The sequence below is a fragment of the Passer domesticus genome, chromosome 4 (genome assembly GCF_036417665.1).
Source record: "Passer domesticus isolate bPasDom1 chromosome 4, bPasDom1.hap1, whole genome shotgun sequence".
Taxonomy (NCBI): Eukaryota; Metazoa; Chordata; class Aves; order Passeriformes; family Passeridae; genus Passer; species Passer domesticus.
This window is the reverse complement of record NC_087477.1, coordinates 65,797,698-65,825,141: the sequence shown is the minus strand read 5'-3', so window position 1 is coordinate 65,825,141 and position 27,444 is coordinate 65,797,698. Positions and strand designations below refer to the sequence as shown.

General features: G+C 41.1%; 1 protein-coding gene across 4 annotated transcripts; it reads left to right on the top strand.

Annotated features, from left to right (window-relative positions):
- Positions 1-1,819: 1,819 nt before the first annotated feature.
- Positions 1,820-21,977, top strand: SLC34A2 (solute carrier family 34 member 2). 4 transcript variants are annotated; one of them, XM_064418470.1, is made up of 14 exons: positions 1,820-1,838; positions 2,797-2,852; positions 8,560-8,674; positions 8,777-8,914; positions 9,390-9,518; positions 10,389-10,532; positions 11,179-11,290; positions 12,387-12,582; positions 13,306-13,401; positions 15,888-16,008; positions 16,720-16,887; positions 18,249-18,365; positions 18,454-18,578; positions 19,887-21,977. In XM_064418470.1, the coding sequence occupies exons 3-14, from the start codon at positions 8,569-8,571 to the stop codon at positions 20,460-20,462; spliced, it is 2,028 nt and encodes a 675-aa protein (XP_064274540.1). In that variant the 5' UTR covers positions 1,820-1,838; positions 2,797-2,852; positions 8,560-8,568; the 3' UTR covers positions 20,463-21,977. The 4 variants fall into 4 exon arrangements, with proteins under 4 accessions (XP_064274540.1, XP_064274541.1, XP_064274539.1 ...); XM_064418471.1 differs by lacking the exon at positions 1,820-1,838 and adding an exon at positions 2,317-2,706 and having other exon boundaries at positions 8,501-8,674; XM_064418469.1 differs by lacking the exon at positions 1,820-1,838 and adding an exon at positions 2,318-2,706.
- The last annotated feature ends 5,467 nt before the right edge of the window (positions 21,978-27,444 follow it).

Sequence of the window (27,444 nt, the reverse complement as noted above, 5' to 3'; positions counted from 1 at the left end):
CTTTCCAAATGATGGAAACTATGCCTGTTCCCTTCAGGAAAGAGCCATATAGCTGTTTTCCAGATTCCCACGCTTTTGAATGTACATTGTTTAGCTATGGATTCTTTGGATTTGTGGAATATTAAAACTGAAATTAAAATGTAAGAGAGAGAGAGTTTTTCTCCTGACGTTAGGTGAGACCCTTTATTGTCTTTTGAAGCTGCGTCTCCTAAAAGAGCAAACCTCATCACATTAGTACTACTGTTAGTGAATATGTATCTTGGACTGCACTGACACATCTTTGCAGGATAAATGGCCATTTCTTTTACTTCCTTGTAATTATTTTTGTTTTAGTTGTGACTTAGGTGCACTTAGTTTACTGTACTAGGCTTGGGTTCTAAAGATGGATGGGGTTGACACTTGCACAGCAGGTACCCCTTTTGTGGGGGAGATCTGTAAGGAACTTGTAGCACAGATGTTATGTGGACATGTTTCTTTTCTGTGTCATAACTTCTTGCAACATATAACAGTGACTGGACAGAGTTCACCTCTCACAGAATTTGCACATGCTAGGAATTTTTTGTTATTCTGTGCTTAAGACATTTTCTGTGTTTGCACTTCCTGCTAAATGCTAGATTTTCACAGGTATTATTCCAAATAGCTGCAGAGTAATCTAGCACCTTTGCTAGAGGAAACCAGGACCCTCGAAATTTGCTTGCTTTCTTTACTTTATTAAGTGTTTCCTATCCAATATTTTTATTAAAATTAGGTCAGTTGTCTCAAAGTAAGCTGTAAATTGGGAAGATAATTCCTTATACTTCCAAGCAGCAGCAGCAGCATCTTTTGAGTGTGTGCCAGACAAGCAGTCTGAACTATCACTCTGACTGCCCTGGTGTTCTGGAAAGAACACCAGCTTCTTTGATTTTGAATGAAGGGAGGGCTTCTGGGACAAATAACACCCACCTTCATCCCTTGTGACAAACTTCTTATGAAGGCTCTTTCAGAGTGACTCTGCAGAAGATTCACCCTGGACTTCCAAAGACAGACTGTAGATTGTCTGCCTTTGCATAAATGACTGTTCTTTCTTTCCTAAAGTTTTTTTTTAGTTCAATAGGTCTGATATAGAATTTTTCTCTTCCTAAAATGTTAACTTGGTCTGCACTTAGGATTGTGTTTAGTAAATGGGATTAGCAATGTTGGAATAAAACACTGCCAAGGACATCACCACATTCTGGGTGAGCCATGGCAGGGTTACTTGAAATGTGCACATCTCATAACTTCCCCCTCTGAAAAGCTGGGTTTCACAACCAGTGACTCAGAAGAGAATAAGCCATAACTCAAAGAAATACAAATATTCCCAATTAAAAGATTCACCTGATTTCCTGCATGTTGGGCATGACTTAAAATGCACTGTTTTTAGATGTAATGTTAAAGTACACTTCTTTTAAGGAAACTGAGCCTGTGAATCACCAAGGACGACCTCGGGTCCTTTTCCCATTACTTCTTTCCACTTTTGGATAGTTCCCCACTTCACACAGAAGAGAAATTTGTTTCCTTTTCATCCTTTCCACCTCTGTAGGAACTGCAAGTGGGGAGGGTGAGGCAGGGCTGACGCTTCCATCCTTGGGCTACACCATCAGCCCTGCCCAGTGCAGCGTGGGCAGTGGGGTCCACAGCAGCAGAGCCACTTGCAGGCAGGGGAGGTGCTTGGTGGTTCTGCTGCCAGGATGTGATGCTGCACACGGGGCTGCAGAGGCTCTCATGGCCACAGCTTATTAAACATTTCTGACGCCGACTCAGGAGAAGGGGAAGTTGTGACTCACCGCTCCAAAGGCTGGGCATCTCCACGGGACTGAAAGGTGCAAAAAGCAAGAGTTTTACTTTACTGAGTTACTAAGTCACTAAGCTGCTGGGAGATATGACTGCATACAAGCAGACAAAGCAGATCTGCTGGTTAGATGGCTGGTTTAAGGCTTATTTTCTCAGTGTAAGTTGCCTACTGAAACAGAAAAAAAAGATAATAAAGGCAGTGCCTAATGCAGCCCCCCCCCCCTCCACCTCCCATCCAGCTCTCCAGCTCCCTGTTCAGATGATCCTCACTAGAACAGACAGCACTGCTGGTGGCTGCTTTGTCTAATCTATAGTACCACACTGGTTTATTGAATAACATATCTCTTTATCATCTATTTGTCTTCATCTCTATCCTTCTGAATGCAATTATCAAAGGTGTCCTTACACCTTTAAATCTACTTTGGAAGTAGAGCCACAGCCAAAATGCTAATGAGCTCGCCTTAATTGTAAACATTGAGCACTGATAAGAATGAAACTCCATCCTCTGTTCTAAGGAGTTCTTACGTGTTTCCTACTTACACCGTTTTTATCTGATTCTCCTTCACTTCTGTTCTTAGGCAGATTAATAGGCACCTGAACAGACAAATAACAGTACTACATCTCCTTCAAACTCTTTTGACAGACTTTTGAGACTGCAAAATATTTTTGGAAAATTATTATTGGAAAAAAGATTACTGAATGATCAGGCGGATGGCAATTTTTCAGGCTGGAACAATTAGTTCTCCAGCACTCACATGAACACATTTGTAACTTGTACTTAAATGCTGATGGGACATTTTTTAGAATGTGATAAGTGTGAAATAACCCATAGTTTTATCAGTGTTGGTTGCTGCCCACTCCTGCAAAAAAAGTTTTATTGTGATCATTAAGTTGCAGGTAGGCAGTGCCTCTGGACTGTAAAATAGGAATGTTAGTGTGCAGTGATGAAAGCAAACTTTGCTCAACACCTGTCTATATATATTGCAGGTTTCAGTGGCTGCCCAGTTGATCCGTTCACTCTATTGTCTCGGAATTAAGTCGTGGTAAGTAAAAGCAACTAAGACTGAGTTTTCTTTTCTTCTCTTTTGAACTTTTTAGCTTGCAAATCTAAAGCTCTTCTTTGCAGTTCAAGAAATGGCAAGAGAGAGGTAATGTGGGGTACTGGAGTGACATGTGAAATGTCATCCTCTTCTTAACATTTTTACCTTGTTTTCCTTTGACTGCATCTATATTTTAAGGAAGTGATAAAAAACATAGTTCTGAAAATAAACTGTTCTCTTTTTTTTCTGTAATTATGTAGGTTTATTCTTATTAAATATGACAAAGAAATAAAGTATTTTGTTAGCAGCTGCCAGTCCTTGCCCCCCCCCCCAAAAAGAAGAAAGCCTATATCAAAAGAAAGTATTTATTTAACTATTATTTGAAAATAAGTGAGATTTTAAGTCATAGTAATCAATGATATTGGATAATGGAAAATGTCTAGGATATGATTAATGAAACATTGGAAGGAAATACGGTCAGTTCATGTGTTAGCTTAGATCTTCTGTAAAGCCTGTGTGCCTCACCACGGCCGTGTCAGGCTGTCCTCGATGGAAACATTTTCTTATGCTAATTTGGTTTGATACACGGAGGTAAAAGGAATACATTAGACTCTGATGTAGTTTGCTCAACTAATGTGGCAGTAGGCAGAAATCAACTGGTTTCTCAGTAACTTTTATTATCAGCTCTTCCATTAGATCAGTAAGTCTTTTTAATGTCATTTTTTCCTTTCTTTATTCTTTACTATGCATTTTGTTTATGGGATGGGGTAGATCTGTACTATTTCTTTGTTGGTGGGGTTATTAATTTTCTTGGCATTTTATTCTGAAGAAGTAATTGTTTTATTTAAATACCTACTAGGCATTTCAAGTAGTTCACTGGTATTTCCTGGCTCTGGCTCCTTGGGGGTAGTCTCCAGTGCTTTGCTTGGTTGTGAATTCAAAATTAATCTTTGGGATTTATTCTCTTCCTGCACATATCTAGATAATAGTTCTCTTTTCTAGTTTGTTTTGTGTGGTTTTTTAGTTTTGCTGTGTGTTAGATTCAGGCTTGTGAGCAATGAGCCTTACAGGTTCATAGGAATAAAATTGAGCACAGTGTTTTTGTAGCTTTTGCATATCTCTTCTTGCCTTTACTACTGCATGAGTTGAAAGTTTACGTCCCGGCTAAGCCTTATTCAAAGAAAAAGCCCCAAGGAAGCGGCTGGTGCCAGAGCAAAGACAAGAACTTGCTCCTAGCAAGGCTGAATAATTGCTGGTGTTTATTTAAGTTGTTACTGCTTCTGTTGCACCTGGGGCTTTGTGGCTGCCATGGAACTGGTTCTGGGGCAAAACTATCAGCTGACGTAAAGCTACTGAATGAATTTGTGCTAGCTGAAAGGCTTTCTTTTCCTGTCTCTACATAATGTGCTTCTATGTTGCAAGTGGTACATTTTGAGAGTAAAAAGACAATATTTCTTCAAACTTTGTATAAGAAAGGCTGATATGTAGGTTGGTATTTATTCCTATGAAGTACGTGTGATAAATATTCATATTTACCGAGTCATATATTTGGATATCAGATTAGCTAACAAACCCCTTTTTAAGATAAAAACTTTAGTGCTGTGGTGAATGATAAGGAAGAGATGCACTTTTGCAGAAAAGCTGAGACAGAAGGAGGGAGCGAGAGGGAGAGAGAATGGGGAAAGCCTGGCTGAACCCAAAATCTGATATGGAGCTGCTTAAGCAGCTGTAGGTGCATGCATGGTCATGTTGGTGGTTGTAGTTATTATCAGTTAGTTTTGAAAATACTGCTCTTTCCTTCAGTACTTGTTATTTTATCTTGTTTTGACTGGGTCTGTTCTCCAGGAGTGAGATTTCTTTAAGGCTTGCTGCTCTGTAGTTCTTATGCCAGGCACAATGTGGCCTTTTGGTGAGCTGTCATGGGTCGAGAGGTTTGAACAATACCGGCCGGGCACACACAGGTGGTAGTTCATTTAGCTGTGTTAAGTCCAGCAAAACAAATAGATTGACAGCTGTTTCTGATTTAGAACTGCAAAGCACAGAGAGTGCAGCTCTGCAACAGAGGCAAAGCTGTTACAGCGCAGTGAGTCAGTGAGGAATGCAATGTAGGGCAGCTGCATGACACCTAGTGTTGCTCAGATAATTCCCCAGAAACTTTAACTCTTTGAAATGCTGTAGTGAAAGAGTATGGACATAAAAACCACAGGAGCCCACTTTGGCTCTGAGTTTTTCTCTCTCGCATTTTCAGAATTGGAATGCCATTGATTTTTTCCATCTATCTCCCTCTTAGGAGAGGGAAGGTTCAGTTTCTTTTGAAGTTAGAAAGGGTGTCACACATGGTTAGCATTTTCCAAAGGCAAGGAAAGATTATACTCACAACGAAAGAAGCACACACGATGGTGTGAGAGGATTTGCCACGAGGTTCACTGAAACGGACTGGATTACATCTTGCACAGGCATTGGTTTTCAGACCTTTGCAATATGCATAGCATATTGTGACCTGCCACTTTCAGGAGGAAATTAGCTCCCGTTTCAGTACCGCTCCCAACAGGTGGATATCCCAAGCACCAATGAGTGCCCTGGTGTGAGCTCCGTGACTGCACCCTGGGTGCAGGCAGCCTGGCTGGTGTGCTGCCAGCCAAGGCAGGAACCAGCTGCGTGGCACTGAGGCACCTGGGCTGGCACGGGGGTGGGCAGAGCTCATCACTCCAGAGCCTCATCCAGCAATTGTGGCTCTCCTGCCTTTGGACCTGGACCGGTGCGTCCAGCTGAGCACAGCAAGCCATTCCAGCGTGCGTTGTCATTGGCCTGCTCTCTAATATGTTCCTTTGCATGCAGTTGTCTTTGGTGCTCAGAAGTAAACCACTATTAGGGTTTTCATTGTCACTGGTATCTTGCGTCAGCAGTGTTGGTCTTTTCTACCACAGCTGACGTCAGCCTTTCCAAAGGCGAGCGTGAGCAGCCGGGGAGCGATGCGGTCGCTTTGCCACCCCACTGCTCTGCTCCCCCAGAGCACACAGATTGTCTTCTGAGTATTTTCTCAAGGTGTTAATGTCTGTATTTGGGCCAAGGAAAAATTCTTTAAAGGGAAAACTATAGAATGCAGATTATCTTTGTAGCACAGCGATTAATTAACAGTAAGTAGCTGTGGCTAGGACTCCAGCAGAGAGTATCAGGTGTCTCTCCACTGTCTTCTCAGCTGTTCCTCTTAACAAGAGCTGGAATCTGGGAAAGCTGACAACTGTGGGAGGGCTTCAAGGGTATAGATGGTTCTGCTAGTATCAGTCATTAATACCACTCACACAGCATGGGCTGTTCTAGTAATGCCTCTGCAAACCCAAATGCTCAAGGCAAATGCTGTAAAGGCTTCCAGTATTCAAGTCTACCTTCTCAAATCAGAGGTTGGCTAGGGCTCATATGAATGACTTTAAATACATACCTATAAAAACTTCCTCTACAGAGGTGATTAACTCTCATTCTATGATGTTTAATCACATAAAGCAAAAACAATAATAATACATTACATACCTGTGGGCTCCTGAGCACCTCAAGAACACGGGAGATGCTTATTATGGAAAAAAACTCTGCCAAATTCTTGTTTGGAGAGACTTTATTTAGGAGACATAGAGGCTGTTCATCTCCTGAAGTTTTCAAGCTCCAGTTTCTCCACTGAATGTATCAGCTCAGTTTCCATACAGTAATAATGCAGGCTGAATCCTTCATTTCCATACTAAGCGTAACAGAAGAGCTGTAGTACTGATGGCATCTCTAGGGATGGTGGTGTCCAGCATATTCCGTGTCTCCATGGCTGGAATAAGTTGCAGCTTCACATCTGACTTTCCAATATATTTTCATGATTACATTTCACTTAAGAATCACTTGTGTAGAGCAGTTATTTTTTAAATAACTCTTTAAATGCTGAACATATATAAATGAAACTTGTTTAACAAGATGGAGGTGTTTTTGTCTGGGTGGGGTTGGAGGTTGTTTTGGCATGGATGGAAATGCGAGAATTTGCTCCAAGCAAATAGGAACCCTTGTTGAAACAAGCAAGAATGACTTTCTTTCATCTGTTCGAAGATCTTTGTGTATCTTGGGAGCTGCTCTGGGTCTTACACCACAGATAAAGAATGTGAAACGTGTAGTTTTTACTAATGGAATTGTAGAATAACTTTTCCTGGTAATGTGGAAGAGGAGATACTCTTTTCTTTGTGGAGTGCCAGAAAACAATACCCACCTGTGTTACAGTAAGACACAAGTGATTTTGTGACTTTTCCTTCCCGGCTAAAGGAGGAGGATGTGTGGCTTACTGATGTGGGCAGGGACAAAACATTTTCACCATCAGCTACATAAAGGATTATGATTAAATGAATGACTAATTATACTCCCTGAGACTGACTGCTAACTGCCGGTGAACCTTGTTTATGGGAGCATGAAACCAGCTCTGACTTTTGGAGGCTGGGCACAGGGGCTCTGTTTGAGGAGCATTGGTGGCAAATTTGCTGACCAGGGTTTTAGCCATGTGGGTGCTGGTCATGGGGCAGCTCTGACTGACTTGTGTGGCAGAGAGGGTGGAAGAGACAGGCCTGAAGGTGAGGCTTTCCTGGACAGGGTTCACTTCTCCCATCCTTTCAAGGAGTTTTCGGATGTGCTGGCTGATGTCACCAAGTCTGTAAAGGCAGAAGCTTTGTGGCACATATTGGCTCATATTTCCATAGCCACTTCCCCCCTCTTTCACGTCTCTCCCTCTGGCTTCCAATACTGGTGAAGTAAATAGGGAGGACTCTTCCAGGCTTGGCATCCTCTTGTGCCTGGACCAGGTCTGTCATGTGTGCTTGCACCCATGCTGGCAGGATCTGGACATGTGATGTAATAACTTTTTAAGTTATTATTGATTAATAATACAGTGCATGTCAAATGTGCCCAGAAAGGGGCCAGGAAGGAAGAGGGTCAGAGAGACAGCCTGTGTGAGATGGGTGAGCTGGACCTTGCTGCTACCAGCTCAGCTTCGTTTGCAGCATCAGCTGTGACTTACAGGCAACTACAGACCTGCAAATGGCCACTGCCCTCTAATTGTCCTCTTCTCCAGGCACTCAGCAAGCTCAAAACCCTGGGCTCTTCTTCCACCTTGTCCAGGATTCTCCTCTTCATGTTTCCATGGGAATGAACCAGTGAAGTCAACAAGGCATTGTGTTTAGCATTCACGATCCAAACTAAGCAGTGCTTTAGGGAAGAATTTTTTTGCTAAAACATTTCTTTCTGTGTATTGAATTGCCAGGTAAAGGTCTGTGTATTGAATTACGAGGCAGTTGCTTAAATCCAGAAGAAGGAAGAAAATAAAACAATTCTCTGACTTCTTGCTGAAAGGCGTTAAAGTTAATTAAAGAGAAGAAATGCTTACCTTTTGGAAAGCAGATGAATATTTGCTTTCATGACAGTTAAAAGTGTATGAAAATATATATGTGAGATGGAAATAATTTTTTTATGTGTACACAAATAAACAAACTATTATTAGAAAATAATTGATAAATCAATTTCCCAAATAGAAGAATAACTCATAAAGTTTAGTAAAAATTTGTGTTCAAGGGAAAATTGCTTATATTTAATTCTCATCTCATGTGTTCTTTATCCTTATCACATTTTTCACATAGACTCTTATAAGGTGAATATTTTGACTGCACTTGCATTTCAATCAACACCACTTTGTTAGTCACAGATCATGGCTCCCTGGCCAGAGGTAGAAAAGCCTGAAACCAATAACTATATTGGGGATTCTTCCAAACAAAACCAGAACATGGCTGGGAAAGAAGGAGAAAATCACAAAGGTAATGTGCTCACTCTGAGTTATAAAAATTATATAGGATTTGGGGATCCTTGGAGAAGATGGAAAGTAATTAAACATTTTTAAAAATGTTATATTTTGTCAGGCAACGTGGCTTCACTTGGAAATAAAGGGGAAATTCAACCTGCATTTTCCACAGTAGCTTTGATAGATGAGACAAGACCAGAAGAAGAAGACCCGTGGGCTCTGCCAGAACTGCAGGACACTGGGGTCAAGTGGTCAGGTAGCCATTTCTCTGTAAATAAGTTACCTATATTGTTTTTCCATCACTTGTCTCATGTTCTTCAAGAGTTAATGGGTGTATAATACTGTCAGCTAAGAAAAATCCAAAAATCATGCTTCTTATGCTCCTTAAAACATGAGAAGATATATGTAAAACAGTCCAGCACTAATACAGTTTTATATCCAGGCAGCTGTTGGTCTTTTTTTACTCAGTAGGATGACTATAAAACCAAGGGTCAATGTCAGATTTCATAAGGCTTTTGTCACATACCAAAAAGTTTTTTTTTTTGTGGTAAAAGTAGGCAAACAAAATACCTGCTTCTGCAGTTAAAATGTGATTAAGAACATTCTTTTGGGTTTAATCACACACTGGAGCCATGTCACTGTCTTTGTCTCCAATGTGTTTTCCTGTGCACTAAAATATTCCAGAGAAAAATTCAAATTATTCTTTTATACATAATATATTTGTTTTGCAGAACTGGATACAAAAGGCAAAGTCATTCGTGTACTCTATGGGATAGGGAAGTTCATTATGCTGCTTGGATTACTCTACATGTTCGTGTGTTCTCTGGATGTACTGAGCTCTGCTTTTCAACTGGTAGGAGGTATGAAAATATCTAAAATATCAAGAATAAACTAATAAGGCAGTAAATTTTGTCTGAGACACTTAATTACAGCTCCCACTCTTCAAGAACATATTTCATATGTGATGAGACATAGATTCAGATTAAACACTGACCTTCATTTCTTTGAAAGGGTCTTTCTTTCTCAAATTCCAAAGAGATGTTGACATAGGGGTTGTTGGCCCAAATTTCCCAGTAGCTTCCTGTTACTTCAGTGACAGTTTAAAAAAATACATCTGTACATAAATCTGTCTCATGTAAAAGACATTTCAACAAGGTGAAATACGAAATTTGTGCTATTGACCAACTAACACTGAAATGTCCCCCAAATCCTTCAAAGATGAAAACTATTGAAATGTATTTTTTACATTTACCTCCAAGTGTTGAATTCAGGTGATGGACTCAGGTTATCAGAGAAATATGTGCACTTCTGTTGAAGTATTTTGCAAACACAGAAAGGTACAGAAACTGAATTAACAAGTATTAGTAAAAGCATTTCCCTTAATTCAGTATCTCAAAAATACCAAGTAATAACATTTAAATCAAGGTATGGGTGGTTTTCTGTCCTACAGTCTTTCTGCTGATGGCTGTGGCATTATATGCTTCTCTGCAGAGTTCAGCAAGGCTTATAGTCACTGAAATGAGAGAATATAAAGTATTCTCTAAAAACTGAGAAGCTGAGAGTCCAGGACATGAATATGGATCCCTGGACTACATCCTACTTTTTTGGGATAGCAAACATGGTTATATATCTATCAATTAAATGGCTGAATGATCTTGAATTAAACACTGATAATTTCTATGGACTTTCCCTGTACTTCCCTCACTCTGAGAATATGGTTTTTTTAATAGGTAAAGCAGCAGGGGACATATTTAAAGATGATTCAGTGCTCTCGAATCCTGTTGCGGGACTGGTGATTGGAGTTTTGGTGACTGTTATGGTCCAGAGTTCCAGCACTTCCTCATCCATTATAGTCAGCATGGTGTCCTCCACGTGTAAGTCTGCTTACAGAATCTTCCTAGAGATCACTCATAAACCTTGGCTCAGGTGCAAACATTCCCACTTGTGTTCAAATTGTAGAAACTTTGGGTAAAAGAATAGAGACAGGAGGAAAGGTTTTTCACAGCTGATATAAAATCAAATTTAAAAAAGCAATCATAATGGTATTAATACTAGTAGTAGCACTAGTAGTAGTAGTACTAGTAATAATAAAAAAAATCACAACTGCAATGAAAATCATTAGAAGCCTTGACACTGAATGACTTAATTTTGGAATTATCTGCATTGTTTTCTCATGTTAAGCAGTTACTGAACTTCATTGTTTCTGTGGTATCATTTCAAAATTCTGCAATAAGTAGGTAAATGCCTGGGAAAGAAGAGACTTTATTTTACTCTGGCCCTCTGACATGTGATGAAAATGGATAACCATGGGCCATAGTGTCAGTGGGGACCATGGGACTATGGGAGTGCCATGTTCCCAGGGGGCTTGATTAAAGCAAACTTGTTTGGATTGGAGCAGCTCATCACACTGACATTAAGGGAAGTCAGGGTTTCACTGATAGTAATAGAAATTTTCATTGAAGCATAGAGCTTTCTGATAATATGATTTTTTCAGTCAGTGTTTCCATTTCTGTTTTCCAGTGCTGACTGTTAGAGCAGCTATCCCTATCATCATGGGAGCAAACATTGGCACCTCAGTTACAAACACAATTGTGGCACTTATGCAAGCTGGGGACAGGAATGAATTTAGAAGGTATTGTACTTAAACTCTAGATCTGTAAAATTATTTCTTTAATTTTTGTAGGTCTTCTTCTATATTCCCTATCACTACTACAGCCATTCAACCTTTCTAGACAGGAAAGTCACAAGCATGGCCATGGAAAGTCTTCAAGCATGGCCATACATGTATGGCTTCATATGCTTGAAGAAAAACATATCATGTTCCTTTAAAAGTTTTGTGGGTTTGTAAGAATTCACTGTTTGTAACGATCTTACACAGGGATAAATTTTCAGGTGCTCCTGCTATACCACCCACCCTTTATTATGTGCTAGTTATGGGAGGGCTGTACAAGAAGTTAATGTTACATGAGTTTGGTCTAGTTTCCTTGAAAGGGATTTCAATGTTGAAGGCTTTTAAAGTCTGCAGAAAGCCAGAGTTGGTAACTGTACAGAAATGAAGTGTTCTGGCTGTCAGATATATACAGTGACATCTTTTAGACTGACACTTGACATTGCCACTGAGAGAGCTCATGGAGCACTTGGAGGCTGACTGGGGATGGGCAGTAAGCTTGGGAGCAATAGGAGCCTTTGCTGCCTTGTCATTTTGGTGCACTGGGCATACTGAAATACTCTTAGCCAAAGCCTCTGAGGGACAAGCTGTGGCTGCTCAGCCTTTGGAGGAGAAGATTGAAGGGACCTATATACCAACAGTTTGCAGAAACCTGTGGGAGAGCTGCAAAGCCCTCTTGCCCCAGGAGTCAGGCAGAACAGGTCTTGGGGCAATGACTGGTTGAGGATTAAAAATGTACTAAAAATGGGTGAGAGGCAAAACAAATACAGGCTGTACAGCCACTTCTTTCTTCAAAAAAGTACTCTTGGCAGCCTCATGATCATTTTTGTGCTTTCTAGTTTTTCTTGTTTTACTCACCTGTCTGGCTCTTTAATTGGTCAACAGTATGGAGCCAACCTAGCACTCCATAACAAAGTAGCTATCACATTTGACCCCAGAAATTAAATTATTCACACCTTGAAATGCCCTTAATCTCTACTTTTATCATTTAATATCTAATTTATGCTATATATATTTTGTTTAATTAAAAGCAGCTCTGTCTTTTAATTTCTTCTTGCAGGGCCTTTGCTGGGGCAACAATCCATGATTTCTTTAACTGGCTAGCTGTGTTTGCACTGTTACCCATTGAAGTCATTACTGGCTATCTCTTCCATCTCACCAATGTTATAGTTGAGTCCTTTCACCTTGAGAGTGGTGAGGATGCTCCAGAGCTACTAAAAGTTATCACAGACCCCTTTACAAAGCTCATCATTGAGGTAAGCTCTTTCTCACTCCAAGGAAGCTGCCTACCTGGTTCAGTCACAACTAATCAAAATGCTCTGAGTATGAGAAGGCTTCCCACTCCTGTCTCTGTGTCCTTGGGGTAAAGTTCATTAGCAGATGAATTCTTCCCTTTATTCACATTTCATAAAGCCCCAGCTCTGTTTCCAGTTTACATTTCCTCCACGTTTCACTGTATCAATGGCAGACCTAGCTAGGAGGGCTGGGAAGGCAGGTGAGGACAAATTCAGCCGTGTGGGATGGATGGGAAGGCTGCCTGTTATTTGGGCATTGGCAGGGAGCACTAGCTGAGACAACCTGCCACAGCCACAGGATCAGCACAGGACCTGATGATGACACTGAAATTATGGGACATAATCATGTGGATCTAGAGGCCAGGGGATGCACACAGCTTCTGAAGTGACAGTAAATACAGTCAGGCAGTTGTGTCAGAGCAGCTGATTAAACAGAAAGGGTGAGATGAGGTAGTGGATGATGTGGGGAGAATGACACAAAGGGTTTGTTCATGCAGAGTTGTACCTTTTTTCCTGGGAGTAACCCCTCTCCCACCTGTTGGGCAGGAGTTCCAGCATTAGAGTCAGGCAGATTTTATATGGTTGAGCTTCCAAAGGGGGTTATTTGAATAAAGCTGAACAGAAGAATGTGATTCAAGCTGAAAATAATGCATTTTAAAAATTATTTTTATTCTTCTTTTTAAGCTTGATAAGTCAGTAATAAATGCAATTGCCACTAATGATGAATCAGCGAAAAACAAAAGCCTGGTAAAGATCTGGTGTGTCACTGAATCCAATGTGGTGAGTATCATGTTAAATTAATTGTCCTCAGGTACCTCAGGAAATATATTACTGATCTGTAGCTGATGCTCCTTATCATAGGATTGCGAAATTAGATTTTTTAATGAGGGTGTGGTTTTTATCAGCAGAAAAAGAATGAAAAAAATGTAATGCAGTATTTGCTCCACTTAAACCAAGCATGGTCACCAGTGGTGACCTTGACCTGGCTGCTTTCAGTACTGTGCAGGCCCTTGCCTATCAGAACTGGTGGACTGGTGCCAAGATTTTACTCCTTTCAAACCCAAATGCCTTGAAACTCTGATAGTCCTACCAACTCTGAAAGTGGAAAAAGTCTGCACCACAGGCCAGAGAAAAGATCGTTTTAACCACTGTTTATCTGCTGATCTAATCAGCTTTAGTTTTACGTGTGTTGGGGTGATCTGGTGGTAGCTGGCTATTTGCAGCTTTCTTGGAAAACTGCCCTTGGAGAAAGCCTCTGTGGGGCTGTGTCCTGTTCCTCTTCACTCAAGCAGCTCTACAGCTTGCAGGAATCTCTTGCCCAGACCCACACCAATGAATATTTTGGTAAACTATGGAGCTGAGTGTTTGGTTAGAAAGCCTCTGTGGGGCTGTGTCCTGTTCCTCTTCATCCAAGCAGCCCTGCAGCTTGCAGGAATCTCTTGCCCAGACCTACACCAATGAATATTTTGGTAAACTATGGAGCTGAGTGTTTGGTTTGCATTGCTCAGCTAACTAGCAATTACAGCATTAAATATCCTTTGATTCTCTAATGAGAGTATTCTACCTGTTGGCACGTATACAAAAGTAATTCCTGAAGTCCTGAGGCAGAAGATACTTAAGGACAGGCCGTGGAGGTTGAAATTGAGTGCTCAGCTCCTATTGCATGAGGGTGTGGAGGGGAGTGAAACCCTACCTGTGGAGATAGTGCCGAGCTGTGCTCACCTGAAACCCTGCTCGGGTTACGCCGCAGTCTGCGGGTGTCTCTGGCTGTGCCACTGCCAGAGCCGGGTCAGAGCCCCAGCCTGGTGCCCCCACTGCCCCTCAGGCACAGCCTGAGCCCCCGAGTCCTACACAAGACAGGAAACTGCACAGAAAGTATAGCTGAGGGAAATGGTTACTTCTAGATACACAGGTTTTTCTGTGCTGCCTGTATTTTGTCTGTGTACCTCCTGCTCAAGCTTACAGTCAAATTATGACAACATGTGAAACCCCCAGAATTTTGACTTGACCTTGGTGGGGAAAAAGGGAAATAATTTAAATTATCTGCACTCCTACTGGGTTAAACTAATTTCTAGCAAAAATTATTAAACAGACCCATGGCAAGGATAAATACATGCAGACCCCATATCTTTAAAGCAAAACAAACATTTTGATGTAGTGAAGCTGTTTTGAAACTAAGATGTTTGAAAAAAATTCAAGAAGGTGAGAAACAAGACTGTGTTGTGCTTGTAAAGGTTTACAAGATATGGGGTGCCTGAAGCCCAGGCGCTCCCTGGAGATGATGCAGGTGGGAGATGATCCAGGCGCTCCCTGGAGATGATGCAGGTGGGAAAAACTGGGAGTTTTTATCATCTGGAGAGAGGTACAAATGCAGGTGTTCATAGGCAGTACCCAGCAAAAAAATATTATTTCTCTTTCCCCATTTCTGCAAAAGAAAATCACTCAAGCACTTTGGAAAGATACCTTGTGTTTGGAGCATGGTTCAGAGTCCATTTGGCTGTTAGCTGCTCTTGTGTGGAAGTACAGCTCAGTCAGCAAACTCTTCCTTAATCTGCATAATGACTTATGGACCTGGTGTCAGAATGCAGTGTGTCTGGCCAAGGAGGGCCTGAAAGGGAGCTTTCATTGTGGTGTGCACAGAAATTCAGTAATTTAGTAACGCTAATCATAGTGTTTATAATGACAGCCCTTGAACATGAAAATTGAAGTAGCAACAGCACTTCTGTTTCTACTGACATGGAAACTGAGGCACAGAAAATCAGCTCAAGCACTTTGTGCTCATCCAGCAAGAGAGGCTGCACTGGTGTTGTAGCATTCTGACTCACAGTCCTGCAGTACTCGTCAGACCATGCACTGCATTGAGATGTCAGGAAAGAGGTCTTTCTTTCATCAAGGAAGCTGTGGCACTGGCTGGAAAAGGAATGCCACTGTCCCACAGCTGCAGCCAAACATGAACCTCACTCCACAAAAACTGACATCAGTAGTTAAGTTCCTTAGCTATTAGTGGATTGGTGCTGTGGTTATTATAATGTAGAAGATTTTGGGGATATTTTAATCTTTACATGCTGTAATGATTGACTTGGGTAACAGCATCATCATTTATGTCTAGAATGCAAAATGTTACCATGTCATTAATGTGGTGCCAGCTTACAGTTTTGACTTTTTAGCTGATGAATCTTGGTTACAATAAAATTTGAAAATTCTACATGAGCTTTTAATAAAGTATTTAGATGACTGAACTATCTGCTTTGTCTGGCAATCTTTAGACACTGCAGAATGTCACAATTCCACCTTCCGAAAACTGCACATCTCCTGACTTTTGCTGGACTGAAGGAAATGTGACGTGGACCCTCAAGAATATAACTGAAACAGACTATATCAGTAAATGTAAGTAGTAGAACTTCTCCTCTGCAATGTATTTACAAAAGGATATAGCTTTCTAAAGGTGCTAACAGCCCACTTCTGAGGTGTGTCCAGAAGCCCTCACCAGTGTAAGGACACATGGCACTGCTGCAGGTGCTGCCTGAGGAGCCTGTGCTCTGCTACAGCTGCACAGCTGGAGTTACAGCACCATCATGGTATCTGGCTGCAGGCAGATCTCTTTCCATGCTGCCTGATACCAGTAATTGAGGTCTTCAGTATCATGTCACCCTCAATGTTCAGATGCCTTGGAGCTACGGTTACTTTGCTGTAATGGTTGCTAGGATATCCCATCCCTATGCATGCCTTGCAGGACTTTCAACAGCCCTGCTCAGGCATGCAGCCTCCTCTGGGAAAAGCTGCCCCACCTTGCAGCTTGAGCACTCCAAAATGTTCTCCTGCCTTTGTACCCCTCTCCCTTGCACATGGTCACCCAGTTCCTGACTGCCCCATAGGGTGCTCGCTGTGTATTTTATAAGCATTTCTGTGAAGGCACCTCTCCTGCCTCACTCAGACATGGCTTTTGTGGAGGAGGGAAGGTGGCATTTCCCTCTTTGCATCAACCCTTCAAGTTGTGTTTGCTTTGGTCCAATTTTCTTAGGGGAGTGAATGAAAACCAGAGCTGGGCTTAGGATCACAGGCAAAAATGTGGGTAGGCTAATTCATTTTCTTTTTCAGGCCAACACATCTTTGTAAACTCAGACCTGCCTGATCTTGCCATCGGGCTCATCCTTCTGGCTTTGTCCCTGCTTGTTCTCTGCTCCTGTTTGATAATGATCGTTAAGCTATTAAACTCTGTGCTTAAAGGACAAGTGGCGAGTGTTATCAAGAAGACAATCAACACTGGTAACTATCTGCTTTTCCTGAGGATTGTTTTAGGAATGACAAGGACACTGAGCATGTTTATTGATGTCTCCTGTCTGGAAGACATTATGGAATATTTTAAAGAAAATACTATTGAATGAAAATCATGCATACTGCCCAACATTTTTTCCCACAAGCATTTTTTTTCTTTAATTTAAAAACCTATTAGTGAACAGCTTGATTGAGAAATGCAGCAGTTTAACAACATTAGAGACTAAAGTCCAGGCTCTGTTTCTAGATGTATAATCATTAGCTGTTAGAAATTTAGACTTCCCATCCTCAAAAGATAGCACCAAAGTGCTGAGATTGTGATTGCCTGCTCTGGCATAGGACCTGCATATTCCTTCTAAAGTAAGTTGAAAAAAGTTTGTAGTAATTAATGATCTTATCCTGTTCTGCTGCCTAACCCTCTCTTCAGCAGGATAAGGTAGCCTTGAATGGTGGTGTTTTTCTGTCTTTCCCTGTGTTGTCCAGCTGGTTTTTTCAGCCTGGATCCATTGAGTGCAAATGTTACGGGTCTTTTTCACAAGGCTGCTTTTCCTTTATAATCTCCTTAATGGAGAGATTAGAAGCTGTAGCAGAGAAAAGCACTCCTGGCACAGATCTGAGGCTGTGGTTGAAGTGAGAGCACACAGAAATACAGAAGGCAACAAAGTGGTCCCCAAGCTGTCTTCTCCTGGGCAAAGAACACTGCCCAAATTAAAAACAAGGGTAGAAAGTAAACAGCTGACAGCTACTGCTTATTTAATTTGAGATCTGCTGTGTGTTCTCTTGCATCTTACCAGCTGATTAAGTCCTCACTTCTCAGCTCTCTCCATAAATCTGCAGACTACAGGCAAGGTTTGTGCCTAGTTTCTCTAATCAGTGTAATTAGCTGTTCTCTGCAAGAGTTAACAAGTGCATTTTTAGGAGATAATCTGCTTGGAACTAGTTAGAGCAAACAACTTGGTTCTCTCAGGATGGTCTTCAGAGTTTTCTGAAGATCTGATCCATGCAGTGGGTACCTGGTTGCTGAAATGAAGGCTCTCAAAACACCCAGAAAGTTTTGTGTTGACCTCTTCTGGTACCTAATTGTATCACAACACACATGCCACCCCAAGCCAGGACAAATGTCTGCCTAGTCTGGCATCCATCTCAAAGTGTATCCAGTGGTGCAAGGCTGTAGAAGGCACACAGCAAACAGGATAAATCAAAATAGTAGAACTGACCCCAAATCATCATTTGAGCCTCAATATGTAAACAATATAACTACATTTTAAGTGCTTAACAGCCTTCACTGCTGTGTTATTGTTACATAGATCACTCTGTTGTGCTAACAGCAGTGTTCTCCCTCTATTTTTTAGATTTTCCATTTCCTTTCACTTGGCTCGCCGGATACCTGGCTATGCTGGCAGGGGCTGGTATGACCTTTGTTGTCCAAAGCAGTTCTGTTTTCACATCTGCTATTACACCCCTTGTTGGTAAGTTGTAAATATTGTGCTCTTTATCCCCATCTTTTATCTTCTCCATCATTCTGAAACCAACTGAGTCGTGTTTCTTTTCTCCCAGGCATTGGTGTTATAAGCATTGAGCGCTCCTACCCCCTCACCTTGGGAGCCAACATTGGCACAACCACAACTGCTATACTTGCAGCTTTAGCAAGCCCTGGGAGTACATTAAAATACTCATTACAGGTCAGTATAAAGCAATGCTTTCTTGATTTCATTTAAAAGTTGTAAGTTTTCTGAAAATAAACTGACGAAAGTGGCTGTGATGCAAATGTGCTGTTCAAGTTGTGCCTAATTTTGTCTGTGCAATTAAAAACAATGCATTCACTGCAACTGATAGAGCAAAAGGTTGCATTAAAAATTCTCAGAATGTCAATATATAGCTTATCTTGCTGTTATAAATTGTCTTGATCTGCATGGATTGATTCAGAACTGAGACAGGGGAGGCCATTTGACCCCCGAGCATGGAGTCTTTTCTGCTTGGAGTTCAGTGCCCACATACTGAGAACCCTCTGAGGGTTATTGATTTCTGTAAGCTCTCTTCTCAGGATCCTAAGTCAGTTCATGAATTGTACAGGGACTCCTGTAACCTAAGTGAAGGTTGCACAATCCTTAAGCTGGCAAGCTCACTATCTACCCAACATTGCAGTGAGCATCGTGGTATCTATTTTTCTCCTTGTAAGTGTACTTTGACTGGGTTTTATTGAATTCCTTTTTGCCTCAAACTATTTGAAAAGTAGGAAGCCTGGCTTTGACCTCCCATTTTCCGCCCAGTAAAGAACATGGCAGCAGATAACACTTGAATGAGTGCTTTACAATTAAGAGTGAAAAGATTATGACGTTTCCTTGGTGAATAGGAAAATTTTTACCAACTAAAATAAATCAAGAAAATTACAGAAGTCATTTAATGTCCCCAGGAAACAGATGTAATCATGAGAAGATGCTATCTTGATACAGCTCAGATTTCATGATAACATACTGGTTTTATAATGTCCTTTATAAATAAACACCTGTACTTTCATATTTACTTTAGTCTGATAACAGTTACGAAATTAAAATAGGATAACGTGAGCAGAGAATGTACTGTTTTGTTCAATATATGCTTTTTCTGTCCAAGTGAATCCTGTATGCTTTAGCAAACCTGTGCCTTTTAATGCTAATTTTTGTTTAAAAATTTTTTGAAGTATGTGAATCAAAGGATTGTAAAGATCCAAAGACAAAGTCCCCTTCCAGGAATCTCCTCAGTGGCCTATAAATGCATAGCTAATTTTTTGTAAAATCTAAGTTTGTACCATTAAAATTTTTCTGTAGCATGTGTGCAATATCAAATTTACGCTTCCCATGTTTTCATTGAAAATTTATGGATGCAGAATCCGATGGTTTCCACACCTTATTGACAACAGTACTGTTTCCTGGGAGCTGGAAGTAATTATGAGGGTAGGAATATTTAATGGTGTTTTAGTTAATGAACATCTCAAATGTTTTTGCTTTCAGATTGCATTGTGCCACTTTTTCTTCAATGTCTCTGGGATTATTCTGTTTTATCCGATACCTTATACCCGCCTGCCAATCCGCATGAGCAAGACCTTGGGAAATATAACAGCCCAGTACAGATGGTTTGCTATATTTTATCTTCTCCTCTGTTTCTTTCTGTTGCCTTTATTTGTATTTGCTCTGTCACTGGCGGGCTGGGCAGTCCTTTTGGGTGTTTGCCTTCCTCTGTTTGTTCTTTTTATTGCTGTGGTTGTAATTAATGTTATGCAGAAAAGGCGACCACATTCACTGCCTGAGAAGCTCCAAAACTGGGATTTCCTACCTATCTGGATGCACTCCCTAGAGCCCTGGGACAATATAATTATGGCTTCACTTGCTTTTTGTGGGAAACACTGCTGTGGCTTCTGCAAGTGTTGCAAAGTCAATGCTGAACAGGAGGGTGCCAAAGACAAGCAGCTAAAAACTATGGAAGTTTATGAAAACACCATGGCAATGGGTGATGAAGAACGAGGTGGAAGAAGGGCACCAGCTGTAGCTTGTGTTGACAAAACAGGCACAAACAACACAGCCTTATAGTATTGGATCCATGCATATTAGCAGAGATACAGCACAGGACAGCCAGGCTCATCAAAACCACCTTGGACCTTGCACTGAGGACAGAGTGAACATTTTGTTAGGTTTCTGAAGCCAGTGATACATCACTCATCAAGGAAGGGAGTCAAACAAGCTTGAGAGTCCCTAAAAAATCTATGCTCAGTTGCAAAGCTAATACCAGATTTGCTCTCAGAGGATCTACTATGTGGTACTTTCCTCCAATGTTATCAGTAGCAAACAAAAGAAATCCTGATGCAGTCCCATGAAGAGAGGGATGAAAGAAGTAGTAATCAATTCAAATTTAAAAAAACCAATAAATAATGCACTTGTAGAATACTCTTTCTGACCTACTGACTCAGCAGAAATTACTTCATAATACCTAAGAAGCCCTTGAAATTAAAAAAAAAAAGGGGGGGGAGGGAAAAAGAAAGGGGAAAAAAGAAAAAAAAAAAGGGAATCCTAATGTTTTCATTGGCCTGTTTGCAGTGGTCAAAATGGAAAACAGTAGCTTTCCTAGAATAGACAAAATCTATTCTATGTGTTTGAAGGAAAATGAAAAGCTGGGACATCCTTCAGAAGCTCTTGGAGTCCCACTCTGGCACAAGAATTAACATGAGCCCATTTGGAGCCCTTTCTGTCTCCTCTAACAGTGGGGACTGGAGCTATAATCTTTTGTTATCTCAGGCTAAAGACCATAAAGGTAATTGCTGCTCCCTCTGCCCACTGAATGTTAAGAACTGTGTATGGAGACATTGGGTTGCTCCCAAAGGTCTTGACTGACTGAGGATGTGATTGTGCGGCCATTCCTCTCTCTAGATGGTCCTCTTCAGTCCTGGTCACCATGTAATCCCACAATGCAGGTGGGACTGGTGCAGGAAGGAGAACAAGTAGGAGAGGAGGGAGCTGTGCCAGCCTGGGCTGATGCCAGGAGATCTGTGTGCAGCTGTGGCTCCATTTGCCTGAGCCACAAAAGGAGTTTTCAGTTTTCAGCAGTGGAGAATGGCTTTAGACCTACAACAGAGAGAGCCTGCAGGGCAGATTGTGGCTAGCACAGGGCATCTGGTAACATTTACTGGAGAGAAAGGGGTTTTCACTACCCCTCTGTGCTCTGAACCACACTACTTGGAAATAATGTGAATTTTACTGGCAATTGTATGTAGCATTCCAAATCCCAAATAAAATCCATAAGGAGTGCAGTCACTGCAATGTCTAGCAAATCCATGGGTAGTGCAATACTTGTTAGGAAGCTGCTTGTGCTCAAATTTTACCTAACTGGTGTTTTAGTAAATGCTTGTGAACTGCTCTGAATCATGGGCTGACAGAAGGCATAATTTCAAAGTTAGGAGAAGAACATTTCAAAGACACACTCAGTACTTCTGCTGATTTTCAACAGCTTAGATATTACTGAGTATGGGACAATATCTGAAGTCCAATCCCTAATATTAAAAAAAAAAAAATTAGATGGCTGAGTGTAAACCAGGTGTCATTTAAAGCCCATTTTAGTGGCTGAATTTTAAATTAAATGTGTAACGAAAATGCTGAGAAGACCCTTAGTGTCACAAAGCTACTCAGTGCTGCTAGAACACAATTACTTCTGAATAGTTGTTTTCTGCAGAGCTTGGAATTCAGTAGGCTAAATTCAGCAATCAAGTAAATGCATACATTTTAGAAGTGAAAATTGTTTTCATCTACTTTTTTAAGCTAACATGCTAACATTAAAACTGGGAAACTATGTGTTTGCAAATTGCATTCAAACTGAGATTCTAACTTTTTTTGATTGTGAGCCAGTGACAAAATGCTTAGAATTAGAGTGAAATTCCAAAACCACCTAGTTTTGGTATAGTTCTGCTCTTTGGAATGTAGTACCAAACAGCAGAATTATGTCAAATGTTCTTTTTAAAGTTGTTTTCCTTATGCTTCATATAGTTGAAACAATTTTGTTGGAATCTCATTTTTAAAGTAGAATTTTTATATTTTCAAAAAATCTTCTTCATTTTATTCTCACAATTCTGGATACTTTTTGAATCTGTTTCTTTAAATTCCATGTGCATTTCCCATGCCCTGTTTCTTTGGGAAAATATGAGAAAAATATCCAGAATTGTTTTCAAGTTATCTTACGTTTCCATTGACCACCCATTGAAAGAGGAAACATTTTAGTCTACTTTTATTCATTTCTTAAACAACATGCACCTTATTTTTGCTTCTTGAAGTAAAGCCTTCAAGAACAGTGATAATAACTGTGGGAAAGCAATTCTTACAAATGAATCAGGGTAATAATTGTCAGGCATATCAGTACTTTATGGTTCTTCTTGGTAACGTCTCCCCTGTGATCTCCTCGCTCCAGGTCATACCATGCCATTGTGTTAAGCAGATTCCAACAAGTATTTCTGTTTAATACAGCATGATATGTCCTGGTACACTCACCCCCACACTCTTACTAAAAGATATTTACGCTTTATTTATAATTGTTTGAGTGTACAGAATTTTTCATAACTTATAGAGAAAAACGCTCGTGATTGTGTTATATATTACATATTTGAAAACTATGCAATGTTTATCTATAAAAATGTAAAAAGGCACTACTGTATATTTTGTAATATAACTTTTCAATTGTTTGTAACTGTGTATACTGTGTATTTTGGAGACTGTTGGCTCCATCAATAGGTTACTTAAAGATTATTAGGTAATGCAGAGACAGATTTCTTAAAGACAAAAAACAACTGTAGACTTTCATAACATGGCTTAATGCACAAGGATATTAAACACTATGTTTCTAAAAGATCTGAATTTTCTGTAATGAAAAATTTTGGAAATACAATGTTTCTAAAATACTTTTTTAAACTCTTAAACACTTTATCTGTTAACTGTTTCAAGGACAGTATATGTCTTTATATTTTGTCATGAATATTCACCTTGTCTGTCCTCATGCATTGAATGTAAAAATAAAGAGAAGTCTAAAAAAATTCTTTTCATAATATCTATTTATATGCATATTATGGAATCTTGCAGAAAAATAAGTATTCAGACAAGTTCTAGGCTGAGCTGATGCAATGTGCAAGAAATGAGAAGGTTTTTTTAGCACTGAGCACTAAAGAAAAGCACCTGTGTGTCCAATATTTTCATATGAATGAGAGATTTTCATAGGGAGAAAAATAAAACTAATTGCTCAGTGCAACTGTGTGGGTCAAGATATTTTCTGGCAGAGTTCTACAGACTGTCCTTAGTGAAGGCAAGGCTGTAAGAGCAAAGCCAATGCTATTGTGGCAACAGGATGCATGACAAGTCACCACAAATTATCTGTGTCACTGTACCAGACTCAGATTCTTCCTGTATTCTCTGTCAAACAGAATGTCTCTGCACCGCTCCTTAAACCCTGTGGCCTGAGTGATGTCTGGATTATAACTGGCAAAAATATCCATCTTCCTTTTTTTTTAATCGCACATTACCTATGGAGCTTAAAATGAGCCAGACAGAGAGAAATAAAAAGTTCTCTTTAAATGTGTTAGAGTATTGAAAATGTTATTAGACTTCCTAATTATGAGCTCTATAGTAGCTGAGGAACCAGCCCCAAGAGCAACTCTCATTCCCAATTACACCATGCTTTATTGAAATGAAGATAGCAGAAGTATTTCTTATAACACCAATATTTATGCACTGAAGTATAAACTGACTTCTTCTGAAAGTGCAGTAAACACCCTAGGCCCTCAGAGCTTCTTACACCCATGCATAAATACTGTAATTCATCACCTTCCATGACTCTCTGTCTGTTGGGAATCAAAGCACACCCAGGACACATGCACGTGTTGTGCCACCCACCTTTCTGTTTCCAAACTGCCTGGGACAAAGTTCAGCAATGTCGGTCACTATTTAACCAATACCAGTTAAGTCATGGAGCTCTGCACTCATCAGAAGCTTTCAAAATGTGCAAACAATGCTTCAGCTCATTGCCTGTTCTCTGTCCTCTTCCCCTCTTCTTGTGACTTAACCATGTTGTCCACAGCTCCATTTGGTGCTCCTGTGCTTTTTTAGTCTCTGCTGAAGCGCCACATTTGCTCCCCCAGTTTCAAACTCTTTATAACACTGCATTGAACTGCACCACACTACCACAGTGCAGCATTCTGGTCAGTCTGAAATGCTGCTTGAATGCTCCATCATCTCTTCCCTCACCTCACCATGTGCCGGTGGGCACCCAGCCAGGCGCTTTGGGCAGCCACTCGCTGTGCCATTGAGAAAGGCTGTTCTCTGATTTACAGCAGATTGTTTGGGTGTGCAAGCTGGCATGGTACCACTGGCAGCAGCTGAACCAACACACAATCAATAGCACAGGATCTCATCAGGTCTTTTCAAAATAAATAGTGAGCAGTGTGAAGCACAAATCCCCTGTTTCAAGAGCTGGATGAGCAAGGATACCACACACGTACCAGGGAATGCCAGGCCGTGCTTCTGTTGCATCATCTCAGTGGGCTGTGCCTCCATGCAAGTGCTTTATCTGCATTCGGAAGTTTTTCACTATCTAATGGCCACTCCTGGTGTTGCCACATGCCAGAGGCATGACACTGGATGTGTAAACCGGCTCATGATATTTTTACAGAATATTTTTTGGATCTTACTCTCTTTATGACAATTTAAAGAAATCACGTGATCCATGTGAGAGACCTGAGTGTTCACTTCCCATATTGGACAGTAACCACACTGATTTAATGGAGCTGTCCCTAAGCAGCTTTCCCCTAACAGCTAAGATCTCGGTGTTTCAAGAAAACATCAAGAGAAGCAGAGCAAAGGCCAGAATTAAACTGTCACAAGCATTGTATCTTACTCAGCACCTGATGAAATTCCCTAATTGCCATTTACACTTTTGGTGTATCAATCTTTTCACATGGCTCAACGTCTAAGGACACATTACCATGACATAAACAATCAGGGTAATTACAGGAGCAGATATTTTGCAACCAACACCACAGCTGATAGACCAGGGGTTTTATACACAATGCAAAATGCATAAATTATAGGACACGTAAATAATTTGTGAACCAAATTCTGCCCTTGGTGAGGCAATACATGGTCATAATTGACATTAGGAAAATCGGTGCTCATGTGAGTGAGGAAAACATTAAGCTCTATTTTAAATGACTAATGCAATGGCCTCAGGCTCTGGATCTCGAATGGCTGCCAGCTTGAAGGCTGGCTCTGGTGCTGCTGCATAGTACAAACAAATGATATTGACTCTAGTTTCTTGCTTTCTGCTGTTATATCATCCAAAAAGATATCCTTAAGGATACTTATCAGTGCAATTTCCCTGTGTTCCTCAAACAGTGTGCTAGGACAGTTTCTAACACTTCCCAGCAGAGTGGGATGCTGTGCAGAGCATCCTCTGGCCTGTCCTTGAGGACAGGTGTGACACAAGGGGAGTTTCTGAAGAAAATGACATCATGATGTCTCAAATCACAGGTTTGTATGCTGGAAGTGGAAAGAAGCTGAGTCTGAGTACATCCTGGGGAAATCTTCTTATCCTGGTTGCTGCCTTTGGGCAGGCTGTGCATGTCCTCACTGCCCTCAGAGCTGACACTTGTATTCATGGATAGGGGAAAGAAGAAATCCCAAGCAGCTCAGGTGGGACCCCATCTCTGCCTTCAGTCCTTTGTGCCTGTGACAGCTCTGCTTCCTTCCCCTCAAACATAGCAATGCTGCTAAACCAAGGAATCCCCAAGCTGATGTTCACCCAGCTTGGGAAAAGGAGGGCCAGGGAATGATGTTTTGTTTTGTCTCCTCCCTCCATCACATTGCAAGCTTGGGTTGCTGGGGATTGAGGAATCACAGACAGAGCAGGAGTGGGTCTGGAGGAACAGAGCTCCAAAACAGGCCTGGACTTCCAGGGATGGGATGATGTGGAATTAATACTGGGGCTGGGTGGCTAGCTGGACCTGATGGTTAAATGACTGCTTGTACATGGCAGCAGGCAGAAAGCACTTAGCATTCATCAGCAGCAATTTCAACACTACTTTGAAACACAGGAAAAAGAATGAGATTTACTTCCCTTGAAGTAAAACAAAATGCTTGGTGAACCAAGCAAGGCATCCTAAGCCCAGGTGCACGGAGCTTAGAGAATCTCATGGTTGTGGATGTGATGGAGCAGCTCCTCCTAGTCAGGTGTGGATTCACATGCCATGGATTCACAATCTCAGCCAAGCCCTAAATAAGATGGGCTCAAAGCATTTGCTGAGGTGCTGTGAGAAAGCAGCTCAGTGTTCAGGGGCACCCCATCCCAGGGGGTTCATCTTGGACACAGACAGGGGAGGGATGGAGGAGACCTCCCTCCCTCTGCAGGACAGCAGCCAGGCCACTTCACCTCGGGTGTGCACACACATGGAGTGTTGTGTGCAAGAACTTCAGGTGGGTACACTCAGGACAGATGTCTGCAGCTGGAAGAATGACCCATGAGGGAAAGTAACCAGACTATAACCATTGGCTATAAGACTGAGATATTACAGCTAGGAAAACAACGGTGTTGAAACCAGTAACTGAAAAAAGAGCCCAAGAGTTTAATTTGTGGATCGTTCCAAATCATCATCAGGCCCTTCAGAGAAGGAGAGGTCTGGTTCTTGGTGAATTTGGAGATTCTGATTAAGTGGTCTTCTACTGTTGCAATGAGCTGTCTTGTGATAGATAGGAATATTGCCTGAGAGCACCACAAAGAGTCTTCCTCTGCAGTAAAACTAACTTCTTACCAAGTCATTTTCAGCTGCTCCTCTTGGATGTGAGTCAGAGCGATAATACCTGCAAGGCAGCTTTTAAAGCTTTTAAGATGTCTTGACCACATGTAACAGGTGATTTGAATAAATTACATTGAGCCACAGCTTAGTGTAAAGCTTTTGGGTTTTCTTACACCATGTGCAGCAGCACCTTGCCAGGGAAGGCATGTCACACTGCACTGGCAGGAATGTTTGAAGCTACATTTACTCACCCT

Excerpts from the sequence above, each read along its gene's own strand:
- SLC34A2 (XM_064418470.1), top strand. The coding sequence starts at position 8,569 with ATGGCTCCCTGGCCAGAGGTAGAAAAGCCTGAAACCAATAACTATATT. Across the intron at positions 10,533-11,178 it reads CAGCATGGTGTCCTCCACGT|TGCTGACTGTTAGAGCAGCT; the intron begins GTAAGTCTGCTT and ends TCTGTTTTCCAG. Across the intron at positions 16,888-18,248 it reads CAAGAAGACAATCAACACTG|ATTTTCCATTTCCTTTCACT; the intron begins GTAACTATCTGC and ends TCTATTTTTTAG.